General features: G+C 39.7%; 1 protein-coding gene across 1 annotated transcript in view; it reads right to left on the minus strand.

The window, feature by feature from the left end:
* The window catches only part of slc25a21 (solute carrier family 25 member 21), a 93235-nt gene that overhangs the window by 13883 nt on the left and 55295 nt on the right, over positions 1 to 24057 (minus strand). The window contains exons 5-8 of the mRNA XM_055155606.1: positions 22361 to 22427; positions 18306 to 18365; positions 7856 to 7963; positions 7160 to 7324 (exon numbers count right to left, since the gene is read on the minus strand). Of these exons, the coding sequence (XP_055011581.1) occupies positions 7160 to 7324; positions 7856 to 7963; positions 18306 to 18365; positions 22361 to 22427 (400 nt within the window). The remainder of the gene's footprint in view (positions 1 to 7159; positions 7325 to 7855; positions 7964 to 18305; positions 18366 to 22360; positions 22428 to 24057) is intronic.

The following is a 24057-nucleotide window of genomic DNA, read 5'->3' on the forward strand; positions in this document are numbered from 1 at the left end:
AGAACACAGTCTGTGACCAACACAGAGGACGAAATAATGACCCGACCTGAGAGAAAACTCTTCCCTTGGACGCAGCAGGAGCCAGGCTTTGATTTAATGAACGCAACTTTAACACTTTTACTTTAGTCTTTACGCACCGAGCGCCAGAGTGACCCGAGTCTGCGGACAACACAAAGCCTACTGCTCAAACCTGACCCGAACCTGACCCCAACCAAAATCTTCCCTACATTTTTGTGTAATGGGGAACTGAGCACATGAGAGCTGCTCTCTGACTGTATGAAGAACAGAATAATGCCCGTGCCCGTCCCGACCCAGACCCACACTCACAGTCCCAGACCCACACTCACAGACCCAGACCCACACTCACAGACCCAGACCCAGACTCACAGAGGTCAGACCCAGACCCACACTCACAGACCCAGACCCACACTCACAGACCCAGACCCACACTCACAGACCCAGACCCAGACTCACAGAGGTCAGACCCAGACCCACACTCACAGGTTCAGCAGTTTGGATGTTTCGTGTGGACTTTAATTGGCAGAATAACATCTGTATCCGATGTGTTTCATGCTAAATCTGTGTCCTCGTGTCCTCGTGTCCCTCCCTCGCTCCTTTCCCTCTCCAGGGGAGGGCATCTGAATCTCTCGCACGCGCTCATAATTTGACCATTCAGATCAGCGCGTGCACGTATCTATGTGTATATGCATAAATATACAGGGCCAGTCCACACACACTTCATAGACAGACTTACAAATATAGCGATAAAACTCTTGAAACAGCGAAAAAACACATGGGCTTTACTGCAAAGATGTGCAGCCTAAATATTATGAAATATGATTAAATGAACAGATGAGTCATTGTTGTCACTTTTAGTTTTGTATTTATTTATTAAACCTTGTTTAAAAAAGTCTTTAATAAAGTGTTTGTCGTGATCAAGTGGTGCTGCGTGGAGCGTCCTCCTCCCTCTGTCCCGCGTGTCTCGGTCAAACCCACTGATTATCGGCTCATGTTTAGCGCCTCTCGTAGCTACTAGGTGTACGCACTAACTTACGACAACTCCTGCGCAGTTTTTTTTATAAATGAGGCCCCTGGAATTGTGTTTTGTTTCATTCACATGTTTGAGTAACTCTTTGTTATTAGCCTGTCTACGTTTGCAAAGCTCAAAATGCCCCATTCCATCTTGTGATGTCATGAAGCGGTAGTTTTCAAGTGAATGATTCTAGTGAAGGTGTGTGGAGTTTAAATAGACAGTGAAGCAGTTCAATTTGAGAGAAGAACACAGCTTATATAAGCAGGGTTTTTGTAAACATGGCACGGTGGCTGAGTGGCTATTACTCATGCCTCACAGCAAGAAGGTTCCGGGTTTGCATGTTTCTCCCCATGTTTAGATGGGTTTCCTCCAGGCACTTTAGTTTCCCCTATCAACCCAAAACATGCTACAGGTCTCCAGGAAGAACAGTTGAGAGCTAAGGTCAATGAAATATAATCAATCACTGAACCCTTGTAGCACTGGTGCTACAACCTGGTACAAGCATTTCTCCTGTTAAGGTTAATGTAAAAATTGTGCACTGTCCCTGTCTCATTAAATAAATAAATAAAGATGTGTGAATGAAACAAAACACAACTCCAGGTCTGTTTGTGATGAGTAAACGACATTAAAACAGAGATCAGAAAATAGCGTAAAATAGGCCCTTTAAATAAATTGATATTTTCCATGGAAATGCAGCGGGGCCTGGGAGCCTGAGAAGCTTGTGCGTATGATTGCAAAGCCTGCATGAAAGCCCGGATCATTTTATGGTAGCGGGGGGCAGATTAGTACTTCCTGAGTGAGACGCCGTGCTCTGATTGGCTGAACAGAAGCACATGTTGGAGGCATTTCTAAACAGGGAGCGTGGGCTTGGGCATATGGGGATGATTTGGGTAATTGGACTGCGATGCTGCCCAGAGTATTACAGTACCGGAGGAGCAGACTTGGAGAGCTCTGAGGCTAATTGGTCAGGATATTTTTACAAATGAGAGCAGGTTCCTCTGTGCAGGCCTTTCTCTGGAGCACGGACACGCTGAGAGCAGCGCTGAGTCAACAGCAAATCCCAGCACTGTTGGTTTGTTCAAGTGGGAAGTGGGAGCTAAGTGGAGACATCAGCAAAGCGCCTAAGAGCTTTAAGAAAACAGCTCCTCTTCACCAAGGGCAGAGGGAGACCGGATCAGAGCACAATACCAGGTTTGAACCACATTTAGTCTGTGGTGGAATGTAACAAAATAGTAAAGTACTGTACTTAAAGATTCATTGTTTAATTCCTCAGTCGTCCAGTAGGATCCATGGTAAAGGAGAAATTCAGTTCTTTTCTGACAAAAAATTATTTGACTGCAACTCATCCAAGCGGCTTCTACAGTTCTGATGAACTGTTGCTCTGAGGGTGCACTCACACTCGCCCAAATGAACTGTGCCAGGCACCGCACAGGTCAGACTGTGGCCCAGAGGAGGAGGGGCCAAAGCAGAGAGCTCATGTACGCACACATGTACCGCTGTAGTGTAGCAGTCCTGTCAGGTGCACATCTGTCACTCATACAAGGAAAACAGTGAAAAAACTTTGCTCCTGGCCATGGCTCAGGTGCAGCCACCCACAGCAATCGTGTCGGAGCATCGCACGGTTCAAAAGTCCCAGTGTGAGTGCACCCTTAGGCTCAACGTGAATTCACTGTGTGCTGTCTGCATCTATAAGCATTTTCTCCTCCGCTGTTACATGCGTTACTTGTCAGATCTGAGGAGAGGCACCTTCATTCACATTTTAAAACTCCTGTGATTGAATAATACAATAAGTAAGAAAGGTAATGCCAAGTAGTGGAACATTCCAGGCATAGCAGGAACTCCATGCAGGTGATGTACACCCATAAAAAAGTGACATAGTGCACCTTTAAAGTGCATATGACAGGTTAAAGTACTCTTTCAGTAAAACTAATTAACATCGTCATATTTAAGATGTAGTCTAAAACATAGTTTTGTCTGGAGTTACTTCCTGTTTGGAAATGGCAGCAGATGTGGAACTCTGTTACCTGCATCCACCTTGTAAACACTCTGAATGACACAATAGTCAAGATTAGACAAATATTTACAACATATTTATTTAGTCAAATGAAGGTTCAAACTGTCACAAAAAGTCCTTCCTTGTGCGTAAACTGTCCTGCAGTTTAAATGGAGGTTTCCGTGTTGATGACATAAGCAGAGGGATTCTGTTTTACAACTCAGTCCTATTTTCTGTATTTTTATACATTTTCTTCTCAACTTTTCTCCACAAACTGCCACTTAACTGATGTAAAACTATGATAAATATTGACCACAGGCACTATACCACCAAACCAAGGAGGAATTACAAAAAAAATAACTGCTCCTTTTTACAAAAGTCTTACAGTGAAAATATGAAACCACCACAAGCATTTCAACTTTCTCTTTTGCCCTTTTCAAATATGTCGCCATAGGAACACCACACAATTGAGTTCACTTAATTTAATCTCAACAGACTCTAAATTAAAAAGTGCCTTGACTATTCCTTAATCCCACACAATATGTGGTCTCCAGATCCATGGGAATCCGTAAAAGCAGTGACAGCTCCGCACTTGGATGTTCATAAATAGAGGACAGTTCTATGGATGCACACAGCCCAGAGTCTATTTGAGTCATCCAGCCATGTAATTAGAACTGAGGAGATGACCAATGCTTTGGACCACGGCTCTGGAAAATGTGCAAGCAAAGGATTCTTCTGACTGGAAATGAAAGAATAAAACAGGAAAAAACAAGGAGTAAACCAGAAGTAAACCAGGACTAAACTAGGATAAAACTAGGGCTAAACTAGAACCAAACCAAGACTATACCAGGAAAAAAGTAGGAGTAAACCAGGACTAAACCAGGACTAGGACTAAATTAAGACTAAAGCACTAAACTAGGACCAAACTTAAACCAGCATTAAACCAAATCTAAACCAGTACTAAACTAGGACTAAACCAGGAAAAAGTGTGACTAAAGCACTTCTAAACTACAACTAAACAACAAAAACAAAACCAGGACTAAAGAGGGAGTAAATCGGGATGAAACCAGGTCAAAGCGAGGACTAAAATAGGACTAAACCAGGACTCAAACAGGACTAAACTAGAACTAAACGAGAACTAAAGAGGGAGTAAACCAGTATAAAATCAGGAAGAACCCAGGACTAAAATAGGTCGAAACCAGGACTGAACCAGGACTAAATCAGGACTAAAGCAGGTCTCAACCAGGGCTAAACCATGATAAACCCAGGACTAAAAACAATAAACTCTGACAAAGGCTGGGTCTAAACCAGTTTTAAAGATGAAATAAACCAGGACTAAACCATAAACAATGAAGAAAAAACAGCACTAAAGATGAACTAAACCCAAATTAAAACCTGAACTAAAAGAAGATTAAACCCGGACTAAACTTGTGCTAAATGAAGATAAAACCTGGACTAAAACTGGATTAAGCCCCAGAGTAAAGCCACACTAAACCAGATCAAAAGTAGGTCTAAAAAGATTGAAACGGTAGGAACAAATCAGGTATAAATTAATTAATTAATTAATAAAAGAAATAAATCTGGAACACATGCAGACCCACTATTTGGTATAACAATTTTTGGTCTGTATCACGATTCACTGTTTGTTTGTAATTCTTAATAGATTTCTTCACAATTGCAGTTCTGTTTATCTTTATTTGGGCTAATCCTGCAGAAGACCAGAGGGCAAAAATAGGACCCCCTAAGAATAAAAATCAGCTTTGTCAAATACACTTTCTGACACATTGGTTATCGATTAGCCAAATAATCTTATAATATTAACAGAAAAAAACTTGGACTAAAGGTCCAGGTCCAAACCAGGACTAACCCAGGTCTATAACTAATCAATACAAACCCCAGTATTTATTTCCTCACTGTAATCTCTCTTCTCTCTTATAATACCCCAGTCTGTTTCCCATTAGTCCGATCTAATGCCTGTACATGTGCGCAGGGCTCCGTATGGCAACGCTTCCTTCCATTAAACAGAATGAGCGTTTGTTTGGGACGGATGTGAAACGAGAGACTTTGAGGATGTTATGAAGAGTACACAGACGCAGAGGTATTAGCCCAGGCCCATCGCAATGATTTCCTCCTTCCTCCTGCAGGCTACTAATCACCATGTCAAAGCACGAGCTAATCAGACTGTCAAACATGGACGGAGATTACAAATGGAGAGATGCAAGTTGGAAAAATAAGAGGAGCATCTCAGTAAATACATGAGCAGTCTCTCTGATTTTTCTAAGAATTCTGAGTCAGGGTTCAGAAATGTCACATGGCCATTTTTAAACAATAAAAACATTCACCTGCAAAGCTCCTCGTCAAAGCCTGATCCACAGACTGTGTAAAGAAGTGGACTGTGAGAGTGCGACATCACCCACAGCGTTCAGCCTCAGTCAAATGAAGCTCATCGAGGCCGACAGTTAATTATGCGAATTTGGAGTCAGGTCTATATTAGTAGAAGTAGCAGTTTTTTATTCGGTCATTTTGCAGCACTACAAAACTAAACTAAACATACACTACAAACCCCATGGATCACCGAAAGGGTTTAGGCTGAAGTCAAAGTTCTTCAAATGCCAAACTCTTTTAAACAATGATAGAATTCCAAGAAAGAAAGGTATCATATGAACAGCAAGTTTGCATTTACAATTTCATTTACAACTTACTGTACATATATAAGCGACAAAATATATTTCATACATTCATTCATTCTTTTAAAGGCTTCTACAGTGTTAGACTTTTTGTTTTAATCATCACTCAAATTGTTCCATATACTAACCCTTCTAACATAAATACAATCAGACTTTCTTTTTTTTTTTTTTTTTCTTATCTTCATTTTTTAAAGATGCCAGTTTTGTTTTGGTTTATGGTCATACAAACTAATAATAATGATAAAAAAGACAAAATATATTGTTCATGATCGTATCAAAATAAAAGGTAATGTTAAAGAAAAGCATGTGTTTAGTTCATAGTCATGGTTTGTGAAGACAGTGGATCTAGTCTTCTAGATATTTCTGTAAGATTTAATTTTTATATTGTTTTGTGAAGTGCACCAAATTAGTACAAGCTTTGACATGGTCATCTAAACTATTCAATAAGTCTGCTCCACACATGCTTTTGAGATGGGATCCAGAGAATTGTTTTCTAAAATTCATTTGACCTTTCAGGTTGTACTTGAATTCATTTGTGCAGAACAGTTTTTGAATGTTATCTGAGAGCAGGATGAGTTCTGCTTTAAATAAGATTTGGCATGTTTTAAATTTTACCTGGTCCCCAAATTTCAGTATCTTGAGTTCCGTCAGTCTGCCCCAGGGCAACTATGGCTACAATAGTACTAAGAGCAGTGTGGAGTGAGAGAATAATGCACAAAATATAAAGCAACTTTTAATCTTTGGAAAAGCCCCAAGACAATTTTAATATTTTATTGTTATCATAAATACATTTCTACTTCTAGCTATGGTCATCAGTTCTACAGTTTTGAACAGGAAGTCAATAAATACATTTCTATTACAGCCTGAAGCCTTTTGAAACAAATATTGTGCTTTAAAATGAACAAAATGTAAAATAGTTATATACAAATGTTATAGTTTACTTTTTCATCTACCAGAAAACAATAGAATGCCTTCTTACTTGTTCATCTGTACCTGTACCTGTATCTGTACCTCTACCTCTACCTCTACCTGTACTTGTACCTTACCTGTATCCTGTATCTATATCTCTATATTAGTATCCACAGAGTTCCTGTTGTTGTGTTCTTACTTGTACCTGTATCTGTACTTGTACCGGTACCTGTATCTAGATCTAGCTCTCGCTCTCTCTCGCTCTCTCTCGCTCTCTCTCTCTCTCTCTCTCTCTCTCTCTCTCTCTCTCTCTCTCTCTCTCTCTCTCTCTCTCTCTCTCTCTCTCTCTCTCTCTCTCTCTCTCTCTCTCTCTCTCTCTCTCTCTCTCTCTCTCTCTCTCTCTCTCTCTCTATATATATATATATGTATATATCTTGTTATCTTGTATCCTGAACTTGCTCCTGTACTTGTACCTATATCTATATCTATATCTATATCTCTGTATCAGTATCCACAGAGTTCCTGGTGTGTTCTTACCTGACTGGCGGGGAAAGCATCTTTGACATTGAAGTAGAACCCAAAGTAGATCATGTTAAAGATCCCGTGTCGTCCCAGAGTGGAGGTGAGGCCCCTGTTCAGTCCGTTCAGCCCAAACCCTCCAGCTTTGATGATCTTCCTCGCCTGGGCAAACGAGGACGGTTGCTATGGGAAACCAGGAGAAATTACACATTAAAAACATATTATAATGAGTTAGTGAGCCTGTCATAACATATATAATAATAACAGATAAACACAGATATTCAGTCCTCCAAAATATGTTTCATCTTTCATATTAAAGGTGCACTGCGCAACTTTTCTGGTGGAGGCTCAAGCCATATTCTTGTCTCCATGGAGATGTTATTGTTCTGCTTGTAAAGTTCCATGGTATGACTTTAAATATGGCATTAATAGTTCTACCTCTAGATCATTATGTATGTTCCAGGTCACAGTGATTTTTATGCAAAGAGTTATGACAATTTAGACTTATTTCGCTAAATGTGTTTATTTCTAACACTGCACGTCGTCTTTGTATTGCGAGTGTGTTCTGCAGATGTAAACACTCTGGGACAAAATGATTAAAGTGTATTTGATTTGATCTCCATGGAAACAACCAGAAAAGTGACATAGTTAAAGAGACATTATAGTGACGGGGTGTAGCAGTAGTAGTAATAGCAGTAGTGCATGCACATGTACCTCTTTGAACGCGTCTCTGTTGGCCTGAAGACTCACTTTGACCACCTCAAAAGGATTCACCACCACAGCCTCAGTCAGACCAGAGCCCAGACCCGCCACCGTCAAAGCCTAGTCATAATAAAAATTAAAAAAAACATTAAAAACAACTTTGCAAATATATATAATTATGATTTGAAATGTTTTCTTAGTACCATTCCAGTGGATGGAATTGGGTGCATTGTGTAACTTTTCTGGTGGAGGGTTCGTCAAATGCTTTTCTCCATGGAGATGTTGTTGCTTTGTCTGGAATATTTCACAGTGTGCCACACCTTTCTATCACCATGGAGACCAAATCAGACCAAGTTACAGGTCAGATCTGTGGAGAGGCGACCCCGCTCACAGTCACAATGTCTGTTTTTCTAAGTATTTTTGACACATAAAACCTCCTGTAATTGTAAATGTAAAGTAGAGCTGTTTAATGTCACACTGTGGAACATTCTAAGCAGAGTGATGACGTATTCATAGAAACAAGCTGCTGAAGGACCCACAACTGAAAAGTTACACAATGTACCTTTAAATATGTCATATCAATGTGGCTGCACTTGCCACAACAACAGACTCCATAGGGTCTGTATCTAATATTTTCTTAATAAATAAAATCAAAACTTTACCCGAATTCTACTTTTGAATCATAGGCTGATCTCAACAATTCACAAAATACGTTAAAACTGCATTATGTACATTTTCAGGTAGGGGTCCATCACCTGCTTGTTTCAATGGAGATATCATCGCTCTGCCTGGAATGTTCCACAGTATGACATTAAACAGCTCTACTTTACATTTATTGAATTACAGGTGGTTTTATGGCTCAAAAATATCTAGAAAAACAGACTGACTGTGAGTGGGGTCACCTCTCCACAGATCTGACCTGTAACATGGTCAGGTTTGGTCTCCATGAAGATGGAGAAAAGCATTTGATGGACCCTCCTCCAGAAAAATTACATAATGCACCTTTAAGTGATTCCAAGTTTGTGGTGCAGTAAACAGCCAAAAACAGGAACGTGCTTCGTGTTTATCATCAGCTTTTTCCACATTTATTTCACTCCTCTGTGCTTCTATGCCACGTTTTAACCTCTCCTTACTTCAGTCATTGTGTTTGGCTAATGTTACACAACTCACCAAGCAATATGCAAGATTAAATATTTACACACTGAAATAAAACACGCTATTAAAAAAATAATTTAAAAAAATCATGGTTTAATGACACTGAGTTAAAGATCCTATATTGGGCAAAGTTGACTCTTGTGAGCTTAAAGTCGTGTTCTAAAGTTCCCTCCTCAAAAACAGAGCTGGAGTTGTGTTTTGTTTCATTCACACGTTTGAGTAACACTTTATTATTAGTCTGTCTACGTTTCCAAAGCTCCAAATGCTCTGCTCCACCTTGTGAGTGTGGGGTGAGCAAAAACATAGAAATGTCGATATATCGTATCATTTAATGTCATGATACAGTATTGATATCATGGCCTGCTGTACTGATATATCGCCAAGAGTATTTTTTGGTATATTTTACAAAATTATTTTGTTAGAGCTACAGTTTTGTTGGTTGTGTTGTGGAGGAAAAGTTGTTGATGTGACACATTTGACATGTTTCGATGAGTAAAATGGGTGTTTTTCATAGTAACTTTGCACAAGAAGTGGTTTAACAAAGACTTTTAGTATCACAGTCATGATTTAGCCTTTATTTTTTATTGAACTGTATCCAATCATTTTGAAATATATCATATCAAAATGAAAGTGCACTGTATTGAGATATGTATCATATTGTCGCAGTTCCAGAAGCTGAAATTATCCAAATGATTCTAGTGAAGGTGTATGGAGTTTAAAAACACAGTGGAGCACTTCCTGTATTACCACATGACATCACAAGGTGGAACAGTGTTTTCTGTTTAAGAAATGGACATGATTTGCATGATTTGTGCATTAAAGGTGCATTGTGTAACTTTTCTGGTAGAGGGTTTGTCAAACACTTTTCTCCATGAAGATGTTATTACTTTGTCTAGAATGTTTCACAGTATGGCATTAAACCTTTCTGTCTACATAGAGACCAAACCAGACCAAGTTCAAGGCCTGATCTGTGGAGAGGCAACCCCGCTCACAGTCACAATGTCTGTTTTTTAAGGTTTTTTTGAGCCATAAAACCGCCTGTAACTGCACATGTAAAGTAGAGCTGTTCAATGTCACACTGTGGAACATTCCAGGCAGAGCAGTGACATCTCCATAGACACAAGCAGGTGACGGAACCCCAGCCGAAAAGTTACACACCTTTAAACAGGTGTGAATGAAACATAACACTCCAATAACTCCAGGTCTGTTTGAGACGAGGAAACAAACTGGTAAAATAAACTTTAGTGCCTGTGCTGAACACGTCCAGGCTGTGAGAGGTAGTTTCACTTTCAAAAACTCGTTCTCCAGGTCCTTTTGTGTGCTCTGCAAAGGACCTGCTGTGTTTGTGTTTGAGAGCGTAGATAAACGAGGAGCCAGAACACACCTGCCTCTGTTATGGTTCCTCTGAATGTGAGATGACAGAAGCAGGAATTGAACTTTGGCTGTAACCCTCTCAATCTCATTTACATGAATAATATTCTGGTAATCGCCTGTATGTGAATCACAAATTGGTGATGTGGCCATATTGGCAACAGTGTCAACTTGTATTCCTGGGCTTTGGTTTTCTGTTTTTGAAAGGGCCCACATTACACTATTTCCTGATCTCTTCTAAAGTAGTTTCCTCATCACAAACAGACCTGGAGTTGTGTTTTGTTTCATTCACACATGTTTAACACACAAACCTGCACATTTAGGCTGAGTTCTTCTCTCACACAAGAAAACACTCAGTTCCACCTTGTGATGTAATGTGGTAATACAGGAAGTGCTCCACTGTGTTTTTAAACTCCATACACCATTCACTAGAATCATTTGGATGATTTCAGCTTCTGGAATTGCCAATCTCTACTGAACTAAAGGTAAAAGGAGCTGTTAACATCACAAGATGGAACATTTTGGAGCATTTTGAGCTTTGGCAATGTAGACAGACTAATAATAAAGGGTAAACACAAGTCCAGTTATGTTTTTGAAGAGGTAACAAGATTCCAATGTGACTAAAAGCTGACAAGAGTCACTTTTGCACAACACAGTACCTTTAACTTGACATGAATAAGTAGGACTATGGCAACACTGGATGGTGGTTTTAAAGTAAGGCCAGACAGAGATGACAATAAATATACCAGTGGATACCTGGGGAGTGATATGTAAAGAATCACATCTTGTTACAAATTCAAAACAGTTGGCGGGAATTCAAGCGGAAAGTTTTTACCAGATTTTTGAGAACACCAGATATAACCACTAAGATGGGACCAGTGTGTGCTGGTTCATGCTGGAGAAACCGTGGGGTGGTCACTGCTAACCACACTCATGTATTTTGTCATCGTCCTAAATTGGATATGTTCTAAAAAGATGTTTTTATGTGCTTAAAGTTATTTTTAAACAGGATATCCCATTGAATATTTTATTTACTGCTGCCTTCAAATGTATAAAGATCAACTGATCCAAAGCAGCCTCCCCTTATCTAAACAAGAGAGTATGAAGTGGAGAAGCCCACATTTATGAAGCTTTGAAAACCAGTTTTGTCTGTTTTATACAGGTGTGACTTGGGGCTTTTCTCCAGTCTCTGATATACATGTATAAGAAGTGACAGTTCATTTCTGTCACTGTCACCCTGTATTTTGTTCCATACTAAAATTGAAAAAGTAATAAGAAATAAATAAATAAAAAGTGCAATGTTCATGTACTGATTCACATCTTGGTATTGTTGCTGAAAAAGAAAATAAAGACTAAGAGTGACTAACCATGAGTTCAGGCATGGCAGCCTCACTTCTCTCAGTCTCGCCCGGGGCAGCTGTGGCTACAATAGTATTACAAATAGTTGTATGGAGTGACTGAATAATGCACAGAATTGTAAAGTGATAGAAGACTAACGCAATATTATGTGTTACTCCTCATGTCTGTGGGGTCAGCACGATTCTGATTTGTCTATTTGTAGGGTTGAAGGTTTAAAATATCAAACGGGGCTGGGATGGTATAAAATGCATTTCCATGAAGAATGTTCTAAAGCAGGGGTGTCAAACTCATTTTGGTCCGGGGGCCGTATCCAACCGACTTTGATCCCAAAGGGGCCGGATCAGGAAACTCATGTCATATAAACCCCAAAAATAACAATAAGTTCAAATATTTGTGCAGAGAAACACAAATCTATTACAGAAATCTTTTTTAATTGATGAACTCTTTCTTTTACAAAATATTATAATATTATGAACAACCTGAAACTTTAAGAAAAATAAAATTTCAACACAAAGTTTTAGCATGAACTTGTTTAACATTAACTTGTATAAATAGGAATAAGTAAATTTTTCTTGGAAAATCCTGCACTCAGCTCCACTTTTCTCATTTTGGACATTTTGTTGATGAGGGTGTCACGGTCAACAGTCAAAACGATCGTCCTTTAAGAGCGTTTGGAAAGAGACAAGTCTTCATTTGTGCTGCTCTGGTTGGAGGGGCCACGTACAGAGACGCTGGAGACGCTGCTGTGATAAGCACCACAGAAAATTTACAATATTTTAATAGAAAATATAATTAAAATATTTTAGTAGAAAATCAGCCGAGGGCCACATTAAAGGTCTTGCAGGGCCGGATCTGGCCCCCGGGCTGCATGTTTGACACCTGTGTTCTAAAGTATGGTTTTAACTTTTCTTTTTCATCATTCAGTTGACTTTACTGAAAGTTAAATGCTATCAATCACTTAAGTAATAATAATAATACATAACACTTGTACAACACTTTTTAAGATACTCAAAATCAATTAACATGAAGAGACAAATGAAGGCAAACATGAAGTTAATGAAAGGTAGTTTTAAAGACCTGGGCTTTCAGGGCTTTTAAAACATGGGGATTGTGGATGACACTTTATATATAGTTGTAAATATGTCAGTTTTATCTCTATAAGTTTCCAGCTATAGTCCCTGTGTAAGGTGTAAAGTGTATTTGTTTTGCTGCAGCAGACAAAGGCACAGGGTGAGTGGACGGGTCACGGTCTGTGGCACTGCCTCCAGAGCTCTGTGCCGCTGGAGCCAGTGCCTCAGACCAACCACAGACCAACCAAACGTGTGACTGAGGTTTGGTTGGAGCATTGCAGTAAAAACCATCAGACCTAACAGAGCATGTTCAGTTTGCATACATTAAATAACTAACACAACGTATATCCACACACTGCAGAAGTAACGCACAACAGTAACACACAGGGCAGAGAAAGGGACAGTACGTGTAGGGTCAGGTATCATAAAGAAGTTGCCGGTACGATACATACCTCGATACATAGGCCACAATACAATACATTTCTTGATACATTGCACTTTCGATTCAGGTTCGATATACTTTAAATCAATTCGATACGGTTCAGTAAAAAACAAGGACTAAAGTCTACTAAGTCTGTGCAAAATTAATATGAAAATCACCCATTGTCATGTCTTTCTTATTCTGTGAAGCACTTTGAATTACTTTGCGTACAAAATGTGCTATACAAATAAACCTGCCTTGCCTTATACCATCAGGGCTTAAACAACATGTAATGTGAGCATCAAATAATAGGGAAATACAGACATGAGTATTTGTGCACAGGAGGTGATTTAGTAATGTAAGATATAATATGTACTGTTTGCCAAAGTGCATCTCCACTGCAATTCATCTCAGGTTAGGTAAAGTTTCCAAAACTGTGTAAATGAAATGTAGGGTTGTTTCTGATTGTTGATCTGTGTGTGTGTGTGTGTGTGTGTGTGTATGTGTGTGTGTGTGTGTGTGTGTGTGTGCGCGCGCGCGCGTGTGTGTGTGTGCGTGCGTGTTTGGAGTTTGTATGTTCTCCCTGTTTCAATTCCATTCAAGTTTATTTATAAAACACATGTAAAACCAACATGCTTCACTTACATTTTCTTCACACAAAAACTGATGAAACAGGAGCTACAGATATAACACAATACATGGGTGTGTGTGTGAAGTTTGCATGTTCTCCCTGTGTCTGTGTGTCACATGCCCTCCATGTGTCTAATGCGGTCTTATTCTTTATGAAAACTAACCCTGTAGTTTAGATCTGTACAAACATGTTCTAAAATGTAATTCTTGTTTGCCTTTTCATTTTTCAGTCTTTTTCTCAATTCTTCTGGATGTGTTTAAAATGTGAACTTTATACAGAATCGTATTATTCAAATAAAATTACAAATATAATCTCAGAAAAATTACAATTAGATATTTTTCCTAAATGGTTCAGCCATTTAGGAAAAATATTGGATTCAAATGGCATTTTTCAGTTTGATTGCGATTAATGGAGCAGTGCTAATGTAATCCCTCCTGTCTTTTGGCCATTTGCAATGCACCAAATTCCAATGGACCACAATCCCTTATAAAATTGACACTCTGCACAGGTACATGCGATTTGTGGTGCGGTAGCGTGGAGTGCGTAATGACCCTTTTTCCACATAAAATCCAGCTGAATCCCTTTAATTTGAGCTAATATTAGAGGAAGCATGCACACTTGAATGCACTTGGCCTTGGCATGTTGATGGTGGTTTTCGTTGGTACAGAGCGGTATTTGTTCGCTAGTTCAGGTGGGCTAGCATCATGTAGGCTAGCGTCATGGGGACACGTCAAGGTTGTCTCTTTGGCCCATTACTCTTCTGCGCTCCTGCTCCCATCCTCGCAGACGTGCCCCGTGTTTACACAGCCAGAGACCAGCTTTAATTCCGTATTTGTGCTATTACGCGGCGTGTCCTCGTTAATCAGAGTGAAGGAATTCAGCTGGGTTCGGGTTAAGGGAGGGGACGAGGAAGCGAGGGAGTGTGTTGGGGGTTTGTAACATTCTGGGGACTAACATTTAAACACACTCTCACTTTATGGGGAACAGTCGCATTTATGGGGTCAAAAAGTCAGTTGTTTGGTAACCAAGAAGTGCATGATTAGCATACTAGCTCTTGTTAGCAGTACCATGAACTGCTCTAGCCTGCAAAGTTGCAAGAAGCATTTCTAAATAGTAAACAATTTGGAATTTTGCAGTGCATAAATAAGTTAGGAAAAACTTTGGATATCTGCAAACCATTTAAAATTACTTAGTGGTGTTTTTCACATTTTTAAAATGGTAAAAATCTGGTGCAGCACCTTTAAAATGAGTAAGGTTAGGTACAGACTATGGGTAGGCTCAGTCTCCAGGAAATGAATGGAAGTCAATGTGCTGTCCCCAAGAGGCATGGAAACTCAACATGTGTAAGTGCGTAAGTGTGTGTATGTGTGTGTGTGTGCGTGTGTGTGTGCGTGTCTGTGGGGTTAGGTGGATTTCACTGCTGCTAATGAACAGCGGTGATTAGACGAGAGAGCTGGACCACACTAAAGGAGATCAGAGGCCATCAAAGCATCATTTACAATACAGTCAGATGGTTTGGTGTGGGCTGAAATGGCAGCTTTCCAACACATTCCTCGTCATTTTACCTGTTCTGGCAGTTACAACAAGACAAACAAAAGTGGAATCTACGAGTTTCAGAATGATGAAAAATTAGGACTGTTGCCATAGCGATTACCAATTAAAAAACAAAGGCAGAAAAGACCACAATACATCTACATATGGTGTTACAGCGCTGAGTGAAAGCTGGAGGATTTGGGGGCATGTGTTTTGGGTTGATGAAACCAGAGTGCCCAGAAAAAACACATCCAGACACAGGGAGAACATGCAAACCCCACGCAGACACAGGGAGAACATGCAAACCCCACGCAGACACAGGGAGAACATGCAAACCCCACGCAGACACAGAGAGAACATGCAAACCCCACGCAGACACAGAGAGAACATGCAAACCCCACGCAGACACAGACAGAACATGCAAACCCCACGCAGACACAGAGAGAACATGCAAACCCCACGCAGACACAGGGAGAACATGCAAACCCCACGCAGACACAGACAGAACATGCAAACTCCACACAAAAAGTTCCCAGGAGTCAAAGCCAGAGCCTTGCTGTGAATGCTTGCCACTTCATCCATTCATATCCATAAATATGTCAAATGAATTTGATATTACAAAAATCTATTTGTAGTTAAAGGTGCACTGTATAACTTTCCGAGTGAAGGGCTTGTTACCATGGAGATGTTGTTGCTTTGCCTGGATTTTTTTTCATGGAGACAAGTAACAAACCTATTTACAGGTCTGATTTGTGGAGAGGTGAGCCATCTTACAGTAGAATGCAGATTTTGAAGGTACTTTATTGCAAAAAAAAACAGCTACAGTTAAATAATAAACAAGTTTAATGCCATACTGTGGTACATTCCAGCAAAAGCAGTCTCCCTAGCACCTTTTCAGGGTCACAACCAGGTCCCTCGACTCTTACCAGAAAAATTACACAATGCACCTTTAAGCAAACTTTTTATTTGCCCAGATGCCAGAGTCACATGATCCACAGCAAGGAGAAAGTACTGAACTATGAGTCGCAGCAACTAATGACTTCACAAGGTAAAACTTAGCATTTTCAACTAAGGAGGAGACACACTAAATATGCAGGATTACGCAAACGTGTGAATGAAACTAAACCCGACTTCAGGTATGTTTTTGAAGAGGAAATAACATGATACCATGACGAGAAGTTGAGAAAAGTACAAACAATCTTTAAGGAAGAGGAGGAGGCAGCTTTGAGGCCCCAGCACATGATTAATGGGACAGGTACACATCCTTGGACCAGTACCTTTACAAACAAGTCCAGACTCCACAGGTAAAATCATCCATCTTCCTGACATCTCGCTGCTACCTGAACAGTGAGAGCGGCCGCACCCAAAACCAAACATCTGTCTTCCTTAGCAGCCTGTCGCGTCCTCACTGAGCCTCACATTCAGAAGGAGGCAGGAGACATGGGTTTATTCAGAGGAAGGACTGGAACTAGACTGGCTCCTATACATAGAGTCAGTTCGCGAGTGTTACGCTAGTGTAGGGTCTGGGATTCATTTTGTTTTTTATGTTTTCTTAAAAGTGCATTGTGTAACTTTTTGGTTGGGGGTCCGTCAAATGCTTCTTTCTATGGATATGTCATTGCTCTGCCCGAAATATTCCACAGAATGACTTTAAACAGCTCTTACTAACATTCAATTACAGGTGGCTTCATTGCTCAAAAATACCTAGAAAAACAAGCATTCTGACCGAGAGAGGTTACCTCGCCACAAAATCTGGTCACAGTCATGGTCACATTTTTATATAGCCTTTTTCCACCTTCACAGCACTCAAAGACCTTTGACCTGTACCTTGCCTGGTTGTGTCTTCAGGGAGATAGATGTTTAATGTTTAATGCCACACTGAGGAGAATTGTACGGCAACCGGCAGACCCTTAACAAAATGGACCATATACTTAGTTTACAGATCAAAACAATAACAGGATTGTGTATTGTGTTAAAAAGATGCCCACAACATTACAACAGTGGCCTAACCTCATGACCTCAGGGTGCAGACTGATCTGAGACCACAGTCAAATCGTGCATATGTGACAATGCTAACTCCCACAGAGACCAGTACAGTGTGTTTGAACTGGCTTTAGTGCCCATAAAACAAGGCAATCAGAACCATTGTTGTTTTATTAGTGTGTACATCGAAGCTTTTCTCTTCACTGTACTTATCTTTAACTGAAAGACGATAAATCAAAATAAAACAAAGATAACCCAACAAAAGGATGAGAGAGGGAGGGCATGGGTCAAACCGCATATAGTCACATGGTCACCCGCCACTGCTCCTCTACCTTAGATAAACCTGACTGCAACATTCTAATTGACAGTGAGTGCATGTGTCAGGGTGTGTTTGATTATTAAAGGCTTAATGGTTTGGGTTTGTAAATCAGGCACTCACACATGCATAAAATAGCATAACATTTTTAATATAACATTTAATTGAAATGGCCCATATTATGATATTTTCTTATCTATGTTCTAATGTAGTTTCCTGGAGACATACCTCAAGTTGAGTCTTATTTCACACATGTTTAATACACAAGCGCTGCATATTTAGGCTGAGTTCTCTCAAACAGAAAACACTCTGTTCTATTTGTGTTAAAATTAAAGTTCAAACATCATGAGAAGTCCTTGGCCTATATCCATCAGTAAAATGTCCAATTGACTTGACTGAACCACTATTATGGCACCGATGCCCAGTCCAGCAAATTGTCCCGAATCGCCACAGATATTTGATACCAGTATCGGTATTGGTGCATCTCTAGAAAGTACTACCAGTATTCAGTATTCAGTATCAAGTAAGTTTGAAATTTTACTATCGTGACAACATTGCTCAGGTGTGCTCAGGTACGACTCAGGTACTGTATAAATATGTGTGTGTCAGGCGTGCACACTCACCACTCCAGGAGACAAAGGAGTCAGTCCCAGCAGCTTCTTGTACTGTTCAAAGCAGAAAAACTGTGGAGAGAAAGAGAAATGAGCTGTCAGAAAGCTACCGCCAAAGAAAGAAGTGACTCAAAGATAAACAGGAGCCCCACAGACCAGGAAACTAGGAGTTAATATAGAGACAAGACTGGGACAAAGAACGGACCAGGGCGAAACCAACCGAAACCAACCATGAATAGAAGAGTATTATTGTTGTAACGCTTCAGTTATTAATCAGCGTCAAAGAATTGTTATTGGAATTTAACTGGGGCGAATCAATCAAATCTGCACAAAATCTCTTACAAAAGAAAAGCCTTAACAGAATTAATCAAGAAACGCCCAGTTCCAACTTGAAATATCGTACCTGATAAATGGCCACAATTACACGCACATTGTTTTCACGTTATGTAAAATAAGGACAGTCATCATAGCAACAGTCAGTTCATAACATTGCTGTTCACTCTTTAATTACACTATTTTCTGATCTTTGTTCTAATGTAGTTTCTTTATCACAAACACACCTGGAGTTGTGTTTTGTTTCACTCATCCTGCAGATTTAGGCTGAGTTCTTCTCTCAAACAGAAAACTCTCTCTTCCATGTTGTTATGTCATGTGGTAATACAAGAAGAGCTCCCCTCCATTTTTAAACTCTACACACTTTCACTAGAATGTTTTGGATGATTTCAGCCCTGGAATTGCCCATTTCTTCTGAACAAAAACTAAAAAAGTAGCTTTTAACTTGAAAACTACTGCTTTCTGACATCACAAGGTGGAACAGAGCATTTTGAGCTTCGGGGGGACTAATAATGCAATAGTGAATGAAACAAAACACACCCCCAGGTCTGTTTTTGAGGACGAATAAAACATTCTAACTTGGCTAAACATTCACAAGTTTTAATTCTGTGTAATATAGGACCTTTAAAAGTCCTCAAAATGGTGTCCGTAACTGGAATGTCATTTAGCTGATGAATAACAGGATGTTGGAATTTGGAGTCAAGGCAGATTGAGTGTCTTGCCAAAGGACACAAAGGGAGTGGGGATCAAACTGCCACATTATGGATTATACAGAGTGTGAGGGATTGAAAATAAGCGATCCTATAATAAACATCTATTTCCAATCATAATTTTTTGTCACCTGCCGCCATTTTGGGTCTAGATGCTAATGTAAACAAATGTAAACACCAAAGGAAACACACTTTAACTGCCCAAATATCAGGATTTAAACAGGTTTTTAGGAAAATATCATCTGTCTGGTGTTAGATTAATAACCCTCTTGTCTCGTTAAAGTCTTTGTATAAAACAGTTTGATAGAAATGATATGCTGTTGACTGATATCTATGTGTAATCTGCACTCACTTTAGTTAGCAAAAAAACACACTTATCGGTCTTGTTAGCTCAGATAGCCATGTTAGCTGTGTTAGCTAGACTTCCCTATTTACCCTGTGTCCCCTGTCCCAGTGGATTTGTCTCAGTTTTATACAAGAAATGTCCCAGGCGTCCCTATTTTTGATCAGTCTGACCTAAACAAGGACTAAACTAAAACTAAACCAGGACTACATAAACTCTAAACCAGGACTAAAACAGGACTATCACAGTCCTTGACTAATCTGACCCCCGCCAACAGTAACAAGGAGCATAAATTGTTATTCGTTTAGCCAAAATACAGAAGTCTGTGTTTGCGAATGACCATAAAGCAAAACATGCAGCAACAGAAGCCTCTCAGATTATCACAAGAATGCACAATGTTACACGCTCTTTTCACTATTTTATTTATAACAACCATCCAAACCTGAGTGTGTCCCTTTTTAGAATTTTGTAAATCTGGTCACCCTAGAGTTAGCTGGCTATTTTTGCTACTTATTTAGAATTATTTTAACGATTTATATGTTTTCTCTCTTTTTGTTATTATATTATATCAGATGTGTGAGCTACAATGTCAAAATAATTTCCCTTGTGGACCAATAAAGTTTGTCTAAATTTAAATTAGCCGTGTTAGCTGTGTTAGCCATGTTAGCGATTAGCATATGTTCACAGAGGGAGCTTATATTTGAAAAGTTCACACGTCGCAGTCACCAGTTTCTCATTATGAACTCGCTTTAAACCAGTCCACCCCCCTCTCTCTGACCTCTATTAGCTCCACATGCTAACACTTCCTCCAAACAGAGGGGAGCACAGCAGCCACGAGACAATTAAACAACAACAGAAGAAAGACAACGTTATGCTAAACAGTGGACTGCCATCACTGACATATTTATGCAGGCATGGGGCCAACAAAAAGAACCAGGGATATACTTATAGGCCACTCATGAAATCCCCTAATATTTGACCTTTAATTTAACGTCTAATCTAATGTTGATACAATTCTATGAAATTACAGCACGGGAGGCACACAGCTCGGAATTGTGACATCACACCTCATTGAATTTTCAGGGAGCCTAATGTTGGAGATTTTAAGATACTAGACTTAAAGATACTAGACTTAAAGATACTAGACTTAAAGGTGCATTGTGTAACATTTCTGGTAGAGGTTCCATCACCTGCTAGTTTCTATGGATATGTCTTTGATCTGCCTGGAATGTTCCACAGTATGACATTACACGGATCTACGGATTCCCTCAGTAACTAGCCTAAACCTTCAATTACAGGTGGTTTTATAGCTCAAAAATACCTACAAAAATAAACATTCTGACTGTGAGCAGGGTCGCCTCTCCACAGATCTGACCTGTTATTTGGCCTGGTTTGATCTCCATGAAGATAGAAAGGTTTAATGCCATACGATGGGACATTCCAAACACAGCAATAACATCTCCATGGAGAAAAACATTTGATGGACTCTCCACCAGAAAAGTTACACAATGCACCTTTAATGTTCATTCAAATGTTGTTTTCTAAGACTGTAGATCAGGGGTGTCAAACTCATTTTGGTCCGGGGGCCATATCCAACCTACTTTGATCCCAAAGGGGCCGGATCAGAAAACTAAAAAATAACATTAAGTTCAAATATTTGTGCAGAGAAACGCAAATCTATTACAGAAATCTTTTTTAATTGATGAACTCTTTCTTATTATAATATTATAATATTATGAACAACCTGAAACTTTAAGAAAAATTCTATTTCAGCACAATGTTTTAACATGAACTTGTATGCAAACAGGAATAAGTCAATTTTTCTTGGAAAATCCTGCACTCGGCTCCACTTTTGTCATGTTGGACATTTTTCTGATGAGGGTGTCACGGTCAACAGTCAAAACGATTGTCCTTTAAGAGTGTTTGGAAAGAGACAAGTCTTCATTTGTGCTGCTCTGGTGGGAGGGGCCACGTACATAGACGCTGGAGACGCTGCTGTGATAAACACCACAGAAAATTACCAATATTTTAATAGAAAATATAATTAAAATATTTTAGTAGAAAATCACCCAAGGGCCACATTAAAGGTCTTGGAGGGCCGGATCTGGCCCCTGGGCCTTATGTTTGACACCTGTGCTGTAGATAGTTAGATGTACCGTTGTGACCCAGCAGTTTATCTAGTTGTTCCACTACCTTTTTATTTACTTTTTAACATTAATTTGGTGACTCCCACAAACATGGCAGATTTCCATGGTAACAGCTGTTGTTTGGACATTCAATCCTAAGCCTAGACAAACTTGACCCACAGTAGCTTACATATTACAATATATTATAATAATAGAGAAAACATATAAATGGTAGTAGCAAAAAAATTCTAATAATAATAATTTTGAAAACGTGGTTTAGTAGGGAACTGTTCAGTACTTTTGAACTATACTTTTGGGTGGCCATATCAGCAGTTAAATCATCTTCCAGGAAAAGCAACTGGAATATTGCTCAAAGACAGTCAATATTTGTGAAGATGAACAAACAGAAACTCCCTGTCAACTATTTGATTTAACGCTTCTATTTCCTTGTCCGACTGTGATGTTTTTATATGGCAGCTACCAGTGGTTGGTGGTTGGTGGCTGCTTATTATTACAGGTTGGATATTGTTGCTGGAGATATACATGAAGCTTTACCTTGACCGCTCTCTTGGGCGTCTCTGCCAGGATCGGGGGCAGGATTCCTTTGTAGAAACCAAAAATCCTGGAACAGACACATGTAAATTCATCACTGGCTGAAGTTTACAGATGGGACAAGAAGCTCTGGAGTCGAATAAACAAATTATTGGTTAATTCAAAGACAACACCAGCACGTGAAGCCTGTCACATTAACACATTTAGAAGCACAATGTAGCATCAGTGCTAATTTCCATCTGTCGTCCCTGGACAGATTCATTGATTGATTGTATTTAACTGACCTTGACTATCAACTGTTCTGGAGACCTGTGTAGCATGTTTTGGGTTGATGGGGGAAACCGGAGCGCCCGGAGGAAACCCATCCAGACATCGGGGATCGAACCCGGAATCTTCTTGCTGTGAGGCATGAGTGCTAGCCACTCAGCCACCGTGCCGCCATTGCAACAAACTTTGTGCTAACTGTGAGTAAGCTACAGTTGAGAAATGCCGCTAAGAACCACTGCGAGTAAACAGCATCTTTCGTACGTAAACCATGTAATCCCGGCACGCCGGTGAGTCAGTTACACTGAAAATGTAGCGAGTTTGATTGACTACCTAACAGCCAATAGATAATGAGGTAGCCTCGTTATCTATTGGCTGATGTTTAGCTGGCCCCACCATGTCCGGAGTTAATGGATTTTCATTCTTACTTTTTGGTCATCATAATTATAAGGCTGCTGCAACTCTATAATGCTAGTTTGAACATTCATTGACAATTTAAAACAACAAAAAACTTTTAACCTTTTTCAGTTGTCCAGGTAGGGTCAATAAAAAAAAGACAAAAGCAATTCTGTTCAGCCCTAGATGTGATTTATTCTTCACTCTACAGCTCAGGTCTTATCATATTGCAACCGTGAACCTATAAAAAAAACTGGATAAGCCCCTCTCCCTCTGTTCCAACTCCAGACCAACTAGTGGTCACTCCAGGTACTGCAGCTCCGGGAGCTTGGACCCAGAAAGAATTCTCCCACAGAGAAAAATGCATTTTGGGAATTAAAACTTTTTTTCTGTAGAGATCCTTTTCTATTTTCACAACATATATGTTTTTAAAATTTTCAAATCCTCACAGCTCCCAAAAGTGATCTTTGTCAGACTTAACCTTGCCCCTTTCTGAGCCTGCTCCAGCTCTGCTCTAGCAGCTCTCGCTCTAATTGGTCCAAAGGCTCCACGCCGAGAACGTTACAGGTGGGAGGAGCTCACCTGGATTGAGAAGGTATATGCAGAAAATAATAATTTTAGGGCCCATGCACCAATGAGCACAGACCACTGAAAACAACACAACCCCATCTTGGGTTCACCTGCACATTTGATTATAGTTCTATGATTGCAACAAAAAAAATAAATAAAATAAAATAAAATCTCTCCACTTTGGTGAAGAAATGGTAACTACAGAGCCCCAAAATATATAGTTCCAGCTTTCATATATGGAACAATAAATCAATATAGTGATTACAGTGACAGGCCTATTGTTTGCCACCAGTCTGCAACTAATAAAAGCAACATTACATTAAACATCTGTAGAATTCACTCCTTAAGCTGTAACAGATGCTTAAACTGGAAATAATGCATGACTTGAGGAATCCATGTAATGCAGAGGTCTCGAAACTTTTTCCTTTGGTGAACTACCTTTATGAAACGAAGATCCCAGAGAGCTACTC

The sequence above is a fragment of the Boleophthalmus pectinirostris genome, unplaced genomic scaffold (assembly GCF_026225935.1).
Source record: "Boleophthalmus pectinirostris isolate CB_2022bp ecotype Guang Dong unplaced genomic scaffold, ASM2622593v1 HiC_scaffold_10, whole genome shotgun sequence".
Taxonomy (NCBI): Eukaryota; Metazoa; Chordata; class Actinopteri; order Gobiiformes; family Gobiidae; genus Boleophthalmus; species Boleophthalmus pectinirostris.